Below are 12,138 nucleotides of genomic sequence, written 5' to 3' on the forward strand. Positions count from 1 at the left end.
TCTCTCTCTCTCTCTCTCTCTCTCTCTCTCTCTCTCTTCCTCTCTCCCTCTCTGCCTTTCTCTCTCTCTCCCTCCCTCTCTCTCTCTTCCTCTCCCCCCCCCCCCCGATCCTTCTGTCTCCCTCGATGGCCACCCCAAGCCTCTGTGCTGAGCCCTCGTCTTCCCACTCTGCACTCTTCGCTGGGCTGATCTCAGCAGCTTCCGTGCTTCAGTGACCATCTGTATTCGGATGGCTCTCAGATCTACACATCCAGACCTTGGGGTCTCTCCTGAGCGCCAGTACCAGCCATCACCAATGGCCTGTTAGGCATTTAGGGTCCCCATTTTACAGATGAAGAAACAGAGGCAGACGGCAGGCACCTTGCTCAGGGCCACACAGAATAGTCAGTGTGGATGAAGGTCTCCCTCTAAATGGGTGCCTAAGACTGAGCACAGAGGGGACTTCCTCTGGTGTGATGACCCCATTTTACAGAAGAGGCGCCCCTAAAAGGAGGAGCCCCGGGTCCTGTCTCTGCACACAATCCCAGGGTGAAGAGTTGGCCAGGAGCAGAGGTTCTCACCTGGGGCATGAGGCTGGCAGTAATCCCGGAGGTCCTCCAGGCTCTGACACACTTCGCCCGAATGGGTCCCCGTGGACAGCTGCAGCTCGGGCTGGGGGATCCGCCGCACCCTGGCCCCGATGGGCCTCCGCCCGTCCACCAGGACGGCCAAGTCCACCACGGCTCCTCCGTGCTCGTAGGTGATGGGCGGAGTGTCACTCCAGCCACCTACAGCAGGGGATCCCCAAGCTCAGCGGGGCTCCAGGACCCCCCCCCAAGTAGTAGCCCCGGGGGTGCAGGGCAGAGGCCTTACCCGAGAAGTCCACCCGGGCCGGGCACTCCACCACCACCCAGTGCCCGAGAGGCGGGCATTCGACCGGCACCGAGGTCACAAAGCGGCGGGCAGAGATCACCGCCTGGCGGATAAGGATCTGCTCGGCCCCTTCATAATGGCGAGCGGCTCTCACCAGCAGGGCCGGCCTGGAAACATCAGACGGGAAGAAAAGATCAGAGAAAACTGGACGTAGGAGGGGCCCGGCCTGGCGTCGTACAGATGAGGAGGTTGCCAGCCCGGGCAGGACCAGGACGCCGTGGGGTTCACTCCCCGCCCTTCTCCTTCCCTCACAGGGTAGGTCTGATCGAGTGAAAAAAACTGGGCTACAGAATTTGGGTTATGGCATGTAAATGTAGTGGAGGGGGCAGCTGAATGGCTCAGTGGACAGAGAGCCAAGCCTAAAGATGGAGAGGTCCTGGGTTCAAATCTGGACTCAGACACTTCCTAGCTGCGTGACCCTGGGCAAGTCCCTTAACCCCCATTTCCTAGCCCTGACCACTCTTCTGCCTCGGAGTCAATACACAGTATCGATTCTAAGACAGATGGGAGGGTTTGAAAAATATGTAAAGTAATACTCTTGTGAGATGGCTTCAGAGCCTTGTGTGAACACATGCAAAGGGAAGTGAGCAGGACCAAAAGAATCATGTTTGCTGTAACAACAGTGTGGGGAAAACAAGCCACTTTGGCCAATGCAATGACCAACCGCAACTCCAGAGGCCCCGAAGAGGCTGCCCTCCTTCTGGTGAGAGGGAATGGACTCAGCATTCAATAGCAGGCAGGGTTTGGGCCGGGGTGGGTGCAGGAATTTGTTTTGCTTGACTACAAATGATAGTTATATGGGTTTTTTTTTTTAATGGGGTGAAGTGATGGAGAAACAGATTTTAGTTAATTAGAAAAAAAATTAAATTTTAAAAAGTGAATTGGGTTAGAAATTGAGTGCTCTGGGCTCTACTCTGGACCATATACCTAACTACCTGAGTGATGAGCTAAGCTGAGGGCCAAAGAAGTTGTTTCATTATCTGTCATAAGAAAAAGGCTTTGAAAAATGCAAAATGGAAAATATAGATGGACAGAAGCATGCATGGATGAATAGATGGACAGATGGACAAATGGATGGATAGAGAGATGATATAGATAGATAGATGGATGGACAGACAGATAGACAGATAGATGAGAGAGAATATATTAAGTGCTTACTAAGTGCCAGGCCCTGTTCTAAGTACTAGAGATAAAAATAAAAAGCAAATGAGATGGTCTTTCCCCTCAAGGAGCTTATATTCTAATGGGGAAACCATCATTACTAGTATTATCAATCATCACTCTTCCATCCTCTCCTTGAGGGGTTTTCCCTTTCCTCCTCCCCAGACATTACCGCCCCAGGCTTACCTGCCCAGCCACTTGTCCCTCTCACGAGCAAGTTCTTCCACACCTCTAGCCATGTCCCCTTTCTCCAGGTACTGGAAGGCCAGGGCCCACTCCTGGTTGGCTGCCGGTCCACTCCGAAGACCCCCATGGCCCCCAGCCATGCAACCCAGGACATCGGCTATACAGGCCAAGGCCCGGGCTGCCACACCAGGATCTTGAGCCTGAGCTGCAACTGCAAGAGGAGACAAGAGATGGAGAGGGCCACCAGGGCGCCATCACTCCCTACTAAAGAACCAACAGGAAGAACCCACCTTTTTTTTCTGTTTATGAACTTCACTGGAAGCAGACAGAACTGCCCCCCAAATTTCACCTCTACCTGCTAGAAGTTCCCATCACCCTAGTGACCAGTGGGTTAAACAAAGCTAGGGATATTGTCTCCAGAAGGTACCAGCCAAAATACACATGTACCCTATACCAAGATAAATTCAGAATGGGTGAATGACTTGAATATAAAGAAGGAAACTATAAGTAAATTAGGTGAACACAGAATAGTATACTTGTCAGATCTCTGGAACTGATTTTAAAACCAAGGAAAGATTTTAAAACCAAGCAAGAGTTAGAAAAAAATTACAAAATGTAAAATAAATAATTTTGATTACATTAAATTAGAAAGTTTTTGTACAAACAAAAACAATGCAACCAAAATCAGAAGGGAAACAACAAACTGGGAAAAAATCTTTATAACAAAAAACTCTGACAAAAGTCTAATTACTTAAATATACAAGGAGCTAAATCAATTGTACAAAAAATCAAGCCATTCCCCAATTGATAAATGGGCAAGGGACATGAATAGGCAATTTTCAGATAAAGAAATCAAAACTATCAATAAGCACATGAGAAAGTGTTCTAAATCTCTAATAATTAGAGAAATGCAAATCAAAACAACTCTGAGGTATCAACTCACACCTAGCAGATTGGCTAAAATGATAGCAGGGGAGAATAATGAATGTTGGAGGGGATGTAGCAAAATTGGGACATTAATGCACTGCTGGTGGAGTTGTGAATTGATCCAACCATTCTGAATGGCAATCTGGAACTATGCCCAAAGAGCTCTAAAAGACTTCTTGCCCTTTGATCCAGCCATACCATTGCTGGGTTTGTACCCCAAAGAGATCATAGGGAAAAAGACTTTGCACAAAAATATTTATAGCTGCACTCTTTGTGGTGGAAAAAACTGGAAAGCGAGGGTATGCCTGTCAATTGGGGAATGGCTGAACAAATTGTGGTATATGCTGGTGATGGAATACTATTGTGCTCAAAGGAATAATGAACTGGAGGAATTCCATGTGAACTGGAATGACCTCCAGGAAGTGGTGCAGAGTGAAAGGAGCAGAGCCAGAAGAACATTGTACACAGAGGCGGATACACTGTGGTAAAATAGAATGTAATGGACTTCTGTACTAGCAGCAATGCAATGACCCAGGAGAATCTGGAGGGACTTATAGAAAAGAATGCTACCCACATTCAGAGGAAGAACTACAGGAGTGAAAACACAAAAGAAAAACAACTGCTTGAACACATGGATGCGGACATGATTTGGGATGTAGACTCAAAACGACCACACCAATGCAACTATCAATAATATGGAAATAGGTCTTGATCAATGACACATGTTAAAACCAGTGGAAATGTGCATTTGAGATTGAATCATACAACCATGGAAAAATTTTATAAAAAATAAAAATTCAAAGTAAAAAAAATACACATGTGCAAAATTAATAAGATTATAATTTAATCTTAAAAATAAAAAACAAAACATATGTCTGCTCCCTAAAACCAATTAATCAGCAAACATTTATCATGCAACTACTATGTGCCAGTCACAGGAGATACAACAAACATGTTAGCTATATCATTATTATTATTATTATTATTAATGTTAGTGCTAGTGCTAGTGCTATTACTACCACCATTACTACAGGAAGTCCTCATTTTATAGTGCTTCACAGATACTTCATTTTTTTACAAATTGAAGGATGGTGGCAATCCTGTGTTGAGCAAGTCTACTGGTGCCATTCTTCCAACAGCGTGCGCTCCCATCGTGTCTGTATCACATTTTAATAATCCTCCCTAATATTTCAGACTTTTTCATTATTATTATTATACCCATTAGTCAGTGATCTATAATTCTGTTAGGACACCAAGAACCACATCCATATGGACAAGATAATGAACTCGACCCTTCAATGTTGTGTGTGTTCCGACTACTCCTTGACTAACTGTTTCCTGCCTCTCTCCTTTTTCTTGGGCTTCCATATTCCTTGAGATACAATATTGAAACCAGGCCAATTAATAACCCTATAATGGCCTCTAAGCATTAAGAGAAAGGAAGAGTCAATCCATTGGGCAAACTTCATTGTTGTCTTATTTTAAGAAGTTGCCACAGTTACTCCACCACCCCGACAGGGCAGCAACCATCAACACGGAGGCAAGACCCTACCCCATTGTATCTCATTCCCTTGAAACCTTGATTCCTCTTCCTCCCCTCGTACTGTAAGTATTCATGGAGAAGGCTTAAAATGTTCTCCTTCTTCCCAAAAATAGTTAAGTTTTAATGGGAGACCCTAAAGAGCTTGAAGCAGAGTAGAAATGAATTTGCAATGATGAGATTTGGGACACTGTGAAAGATGAGAGGAAAGACCCCTTTTTAGTAGGAAAGGGAGAAAAAGATACATTTAGACCAGATGTTCTTAACTTTGTGGGTGTCTTGGAGCCCATTGACAGTCTGATAAAGTCTACAAATATCTTCTCAAGGATTCATGAAATAAAATAGGATTACAAAGGAAACCAATTCTATAGAAATAAAGATATACTTTTTTCCTCCTATCCAAGATCACCCATAGTCTCCACTCATGGAAATCATCCAAGGTAAGAACTCCTCATTTACACTTTTCCAGAAGATGAAGGAATATGTGGGGTTGGAGTTCCCCTAAACCCTTTCTAATGGAGTGGTCTCCCAGGCAACGGTCATTTTCACTGGCTGCCCCCCAGGTCTGGAATGCTCCCCTCCTCATCTCCACCTCCTGATTTCCTTCACATCCCTGCTAAAATCCCATCTTCTCCAAGAAGCCTTTCCCCAGCGAGTGCCTCGCCTCAGTGGATTATTTCCAATTCTTTTTCCTGGATTTATCTAGTTTGCACATAATTGTTTGCATGTTGTCTCCCCCATTGCATGGTGAGTTCTACAAGGGCAGGCACTTTCTCCCTTTCTTTCTATCCCCAGAACTTGGCATGGGGCTGCCTCATGCTAGATTCTTCATAAATGTTTATGGACTGATTGACTAGCTAGTGCTATGGAGGGCATCTAGTGATGTTCTCACTCACCCTGGTCCAGTGTGGTTAGCAGCAGGCCATGGTAGCCCTCATGGGTGGCAGCCCTGATCAGCGGAAGCAGGCTGAGGTCTTGACGCTCCTCCAGCACCCGCCGCACCTTCCCCTGGGCCTGTTGGAAGAAGAGGGCCCGGCGAGAAGCCAGCGTGGCAGCCTGATCCAGGTGGAGACGAAGCTGCTGCCAGGACATGCGCCAGGCGGCCCTCCAAGCCTGGAGGGAGTCTTTTCCTTTGGAGTTCAGCAGCCACAGCACGTCCTGGGGGCCTGGGGACCGGGAGGCGAAGAAGACAGGAAAGAGTCGAGCGGTAAGAAGACATCGTTCTGCTGGCTGAGAATCCATGTCCCAGATGTCTCCATCTCTGAGGCAAGGCAAAGATGAGGATCAGAGAGTCGCGAGAAGGCAAGGGGGTCCACTCCCAGCCTGGCCCCCTCTATCACACTTGGGTTGACTGAGAACTGGAACCCGGGGATAGTAGGTCAACAGGTGGACCTTATTCCATTTGATGGGATGTCACCAGGGGTGCAGGGGCTCAGGCTTAGGGCTAACCACTGCCAGCCTACCTTGGAAGAGGGGCACATCACCACCACTGCCAACCCCAGCCAAGGGAAAACTGTCCACATCCATTTCTGGGCCAAATGACAGGGGAAAGAGAGTATGAGGGACAAAGGGAAGAAAACAGGTCCATCTAGATAATATGGAATAGTCCACACCACCCCTGAGGGCTGGGGACCTGATTAAGGTTTCAGGAACCTATAATTCGTGGCATAGGATAGAGAGAGAGTAAGTGACTCCCAGACATCTGATATGGGAGGTGGTCCCTCACCCCCACTGGGGTCATCCAGGCCCTATGGCTGCCTTGACGGGCCTAAGACCCTTACCGGATGCCTGTCCTCTGGAAGAACTCATTCCATGGCTCATTGAGATATGTGCCTTTCTCCAATATTGGGCACTAGAGATGGGAATAGTCAAAAGAAAACAATTAGCAAGTAGTAGTGGGAATAAGGAGATGGAGATGAGTAACCAATCAGCCCTGGGCAGAAAACAAGGTGCAAACCATCTGGAGTAGAAAAAATCCAAAAAAAAAGTCTGTAGCATTTATTTTTTATTTTTTTATTTTTAAACCCTTACCTTCTATTTTAGACTCAATACTAAGTATTGATTCCAAGGCAGAAGAGCAGTAAGGGATAGGCAATGGGGGTTTAGTGTCTAAGGGCACATTTGAACCCAGGACCTCCTGTCTATAGATCTGGTTCTCAATCCACTGAGCCACCTAACTGCTCCATAGAGAATTTCTAAAACAAACAAGTAACAACAACAAACCTTCAAGCAAATTAGCCAGAACTGCTCTTTCCCCCTTCTTCACCCCTCCAAAGAAGCTGCCACTTGAGAGCTAATGAGATTGGGTTTTACTCAAGAGTCACCTCTCTTCTCTAGGGCTTAATTTTCTCATTTATAAAAAAGGACTTCACGGAATAGCCTCTAACTAAAGTCCCTTCCAGTGCCAGCACTCCACAATGGCATAAAATGCTCCATATGCATGTCAATCACTGTGTAAATAAGTCCTTTTGGCCAAGGATGAGGGAATCCAGGGAAAGCTCTCCCGGGTTCTGGTTTTGGGGAGGTTCTCTGCCTACTTAGCTGGGTACTGTTTGTCACTGATAAGGCTGCTGGATGAAGGAAGGGTGAAGGGGGAGCCTTCCCACAAGACTAGGAGCTCCTGGAGGGCCGGCGTTAGGTCTTCTCTTTCCTGTCCCCCTGGTGAATCCAGCCTAGGAAGCTGGCACGAGCTTTCCAACCTGAGGTGATCTCTACAGTTCCCCCCAGAGCTAACCCTCTAGGAACCTTCAGGTCTGAAGGGCAGCGGGGCCAGGCACGATCCTACCTGCCAGTCATCTTGGCGCCCAATGAGAGTGAACACCTGGATGGAGGTGTCCTGCAGCTGGATATGATGTCCTTGGAGGATGACGTCGTTCAGCACCAAGCCATGGAGGTCTTTGGAGGAGGCTATGTCCAGACCGAGCAGGAGGCACCCAGGGCCAATGTGGATGGGACCCTGGTTGGGACAGAAGGATGTGGCCGTTGGGAATTCTTCCCACCTGGGACTCACCCCAGATAAAGAGATTGGTTGTTCGGTCATTTTCAGTCATCTCTGATTCTTCGTGATCCCATTGGGGGTTTTCTTGGCAAAAATACTAGCGTGATTTTCCATTTCCTTATTTCACAGATGAGGAAACTGAGGCAAACATAGTTAAGTGATTTGCCCAAGTCCTGCAAAGCCAGTAAGTATCTGAGATCAGATTTGAACTCAGGAAGAAAAGCCTTCCTGACCCCAGGTCTGGCACTCTATCCACTGTACCACCTAGCTGCCCCTGATATAGAGATTGTGAGGAGAAATTTAGAGATCAGAGACACAGAGGATTATTGCAATACCCTACTAATTGGTCTTCAAACCTTGCCTTGCCCCTCCACTCCATCCCCAACAAAACTCTCAAAATTCTGTTCCTTTAGCAGAGCCCAACCACATCGCTCCCCTGCTCACAAAGCTTCAGTGGCTCCCAACTGCTTCTAGGATAAAATATAAATGTATGAAACCCCTTTCCCAATCTATAGCTCTAGCCTACCTTACCATGCATCACTCTCACATACTTCCTGCTCCCCCAAATGGTTCCACTCACAATCTTCCATGCGTACAATATTCCACCCCTTCTCACTTTCCCCTACTAGAATCCCTCACTTCTTTCAAGACTTTTCAAGGGCCATTGCCTCCTTGAGACCTGCCCTGAAGGGTTAGGGGTGCAGACAGCTGGGGAAAGAACAGCTTTAACCTGGAGTTGGCAATGTTGAATCATACTCCCAGAGCCCAGGCGAACCTCTCCCTCCAGGAGGCTATTGACCACAGAGCAGCCGGCTTCCAAGAATTGAGGATTCTGTAAAGGTAGGCAGAGAAAGAGATAAGCCTTGGCTTGGAAGGTGGTTTCCATCAAACCCCCTTCCTGCTCAAAAGCCTCTTCTGGCTCTCTATTGCCTATAGGGTCAAGCCTAAAATCTGGATCTACCTCACCCCTCCAGCTATTGCTCCCCAGCACATGCCAGCCTCTCCTCCAATCAGACCCACCTCCTCATTCATTGCCCATCCCTCCTTCACCGTTTCCCCACATCCACACCATGTTCTCATCTCAGTGCCTTTGTTCATGCTTTTATCCCAGCCCAGACTGCTCAGCCCACTCTTCTCCAAATGTTCCAACTCTGTCTATCCATCCTTCAAGGCTCATCTGGGAAGCTTTTCTTTTCTTAATACCTTCTCTCTTAGAATCAGCACTGTGTATCAGTTCCAAGGCAGAAGAGCAGTAAGGTCTAGGCAGTGAGGGTTAAGGGACTTGCCTAGGGTCACCCAGCCAGAAAGTGTCTGAGGCCACATCTGAACCCAGAATCTCCCCCTCTCTAGACCTGGCTCTCTCTATACTGTGCCATCTTGCTACCCCTGAAGCTTTCCCCGATGTCAGATGAACAAAAGATTTGAGAGTTCATCTAAGCCAAATCCCTTATTTTACAGAGGAGGAAACAAGTTCAAAAGGGAAATGACTCACTTAAGGTCATATTTAACAGAGTCCACAATGAAGCCTTCTGAATTCCCATAACATTCGGGATTTGTATCCCTCATTTGGTATGGCAATAAATTATGTCTCATAAAGGAAGTATGTTTGTATGTGTGTTTGGGGGAAGAGTTGACTCCCCAGCTAAACTGTAAGCTCTTTTAGGACAAGGACCATCTCTTTCCTTCTGTCCCCCCCAATGGCTGGTCACAGGAGAGTCTCATCCGGGGACTGCACTGCCAGGGCCGAGCCAGGAAGGAAGGCATGCTCACCTCCACCTGGGAGTGCACGACCTGAGCAAAGAGGTCCCGGGGAAGCATCAGGCTGCGGAGGTGGGCACTGGCTGCCAAGGTCATGTAATCGTAGGCACCATCTGGGATGTAAGCTGTGGAGACACAGACCCACACAAGTATGTATGAGAGTCGTGAGAGCTGGGTGGGAAGGTACAACCTTTCCCCAGAGCACCATTTGCTGCCCAAACCAGTTACCCTAGGGCAAGGCTAAATGGCCAGACCATGTAAATGAAGTGAAGGCAACCAAACAAATACCTATAAAGTGCTTTCCCGATCTCAAAGCACTATATAAACTGAATTATTATTATTGTTGTTATTATTATTATTAATAATGGAATATCACCTCCCCTCTTCTACCCACTGCCTGGGTTTAGACCAGGGATTCATTTTTTGGGGTTTGTGTATCTTGGACTATTTTGGCAAAAGTCTGGAGAAAAACATTTTCAGAATTTATTTTCAGAATCATTTCTAAAATGAATAAATTAAAATAAGCAGGACCCCAATGGTTAGTGAAAATTGTAGAGTTCGAAAATCTTGGATCCCTAAAACTACATTACCCAAACTTCCTTTCTGTATCACCCACAATTCCTTTTTCTTTCTGTTTATGTGTGTCTTTGGGGTGATTGTATATAAGTTTGGGGTAACACCCCTCTAGCTCTCTCTTCCATGTGAATCGAGTGGTGATCAGTCTTTGTTGCCCTAGCTCTCTCTTCCACATGAGGTGAGTCAGGAACATTCCCTATGTTCTCTAGTTCTCTAGTTCAATATTAATAAATCTCTATAAATATTATACTTTGGAGATACTGAATATTAATTTTAAAATCCACAAAATAAAGATGACATTTTTTCCCTCATCCAAGTTCATGGCCCCCCAAAATCTGTCCCAGGTTCAGAACCCTTGACTTAGACCCTGAACCCTTTCAAAGGCTTGGGTATAACTCAGCTCCCCCTCCATAAAGGCATAAGATGATGACATTTTAGAGAAAAGAAAGAATTGGACCAATTCTTTGGTTCTCAGGGATGGGAGAGAAATGGGGCTTTTTCATCTCGGAGAGGTGGAGCATAGAAGCTTGGTGGATTCTGGGAGAGTCGTGCTATGGCAGCAGACATCTACATAGCAGAGAGTTTGTAGAATTCACAGCCACCCGGCGAGGGAAGTACTACACATATTATCATGACCATTTCAGAGGGGAGGAAACTGAGGTTCAGAGGAAAAACTGGTACGTGTAAAGGGAAGGATTTGAATCCAGCCCTTTATGACACCAAACACAGCGCTCTTTCCCACAACCCAGAAAGTAATGCCCTCTGAGCACCATCAATGGTTTCTGATAGAGGGGATCCAAATGAGGGCATACAAGAGGCACTTAATAGATGCCTGTTGGCTGAGTGGCACTGTTTCAGCCAAGAGGCTGAGGGCAAAGGAAGAAGAAGACGTCATTCCTGGGGAAGTCCCCTTATCAGGCTAACAGTCGCTGTCCTCAAGTAGCTCCCAGTCTATGGACGAGACAAATTCAGAGTAAATAGTAGGTAACCTTGGAGGTGAAGGCACTACCAGCTGGGGGGTGATGGGCAAGACCTGCTATAGTGGATGGGGTTTGAGCCAAGTCTTAAAGACAGTCAGGGATCTAGGAAGGGGAGGGGAGGGGAGAGAGCATTCCAGGCATTGCCAGTGAAAAGGCAAGAAGATTAGCGATGGAGGGTTATCTCTAATGAGCAAGAAGTTCAGGGGAGCTGGATCAGAGAATAGCATGTAAAAAGACCAGAAAGGCAGAGAGTCTCTTTCCTGCAGCCCCACACCCCACCATGGCTCCATGATCCATCCCAGCCCTCCCCATCAGGCTCCCCAATCCCCAAGAATCAATCATCAGAGCAGACAGAGGGCAAACCCACCAAGGCTAAGAAGCTGGTCCCGGAGCTCCTTCCACAGCACGGCCCGTGCTCTCCGTTGGTTCCCCGCTTCCTCCATGTCGCCCTGACCCACCTCAGGGTGCCAACCAGCCAGAAAACTCTCACGGTTGACATCCCGTGCCATGCACAGCAAAATGTCAAAGAATAGGGACAGCTATGGGCAAGGGCTAGAGTTAGAGAAGTCATGAGCTGGTCAGGGGATCCCAGAAGACTGGGACCTCAAAGCCCCTTGTCTCAGCCTAGATTAGCCACAGACCAGAGGGTGGGGGTGAGAATGGAGAAGGCCATGGAGTATTAGCAATGTCTACAGCCATATCATGACATCAAGGTCTACCCAGTAAGTGGGGAGAATCAGGTGAATGTCTGGGTATTTTTAGGCTGAGATGAAAATAGTGACATCATCTTCCCAGGGCTAACCTTCCTCCACTTTGTAGGCTCCTCAGTAACATCCTTTTATGGGTGCAGGAAGCTTAGAGGAAAGATAAACTAGAAAGGGGCAGCTTTTCTGATATCATTGCCTCACTACCCAAGAAGAAGAGAGAGACACACAGACATGGACAGAAAAAGGAAAAGAAACAGAGAAAAAAATGATAGGGGAAAGACTAAAAGAGAAAGACAGAAAAGAAAAGGGAAGGAAGGAGAGAGGAAAGAAAGAAAAAGAAAGAAAGAAAGAAAGAAAGAAAGAAAGAAAGAAAGAAAGAAAGAAAGAAAGAAA

The 12,138-nt window shown here is 46.9% G+C and overlaps 1 protein-coding gene across 1 annotated transcript in view; it reads right to left on the bottom strand.

The window, feature by feature from the left end:
- FCSK (fucose kinase) overlaps positions 1–12,138 on the bottom strand; it is a 24,690-nt gene that overhangs the window by 5,103 nt on the left and 7,449 nt on the right. Inside the window, exons 9-17 of the mRNA XM_044663109.1 lie at positions 11,406–11,577; positions 9,495–9,607; positions 8,455–8,556; positions 7,512–7,682; positions 6,508–6,563; positions 5,623–5,987; positions 2,260–2,470; positions 853–1,019; positions 561–767 (exon numbers count right to left, since the gene is read on the bottom strand). Coding sequence (XP_044519044.1) covers positions 561–767; positions 853–1,019; positions 2,260–2,470; positions 5,623–5,987; positions 6,508–6,563; positions 7,512–7,682; positions 8,455–8,556; positions 9,495–9,607; positions 11,406–11,577 — 1,564 coding nt within the window. The remainder of the gene's footprint in view (positions 1–560; positions 768–852; positions 1,020–2,259; positions 2,471–5,622; positions 5,988–6,507; positions 6,564–7,511; positions 7,683–8,454; positions 8,557–9,494; positions 9,608–11,405; positions 11,578–12,138) is intronic.

The sequence above is a fragment of the Gracilinanus agilis genome, chromosome 2 (assembly GCF_016433145.1).
Source record: "Gracilinanus agilis isolate LMUSP501 chromosome 2, AgileGrace, whole genome shotgun sequence".
Taxonomy (NCBI): domain Eukaryota; kingdom Metazoa; phylum Chordata; class Mammalia; order Didelphimorphia; family Didelphidae; genus Gracilinanus; species Gracilinanus agilis.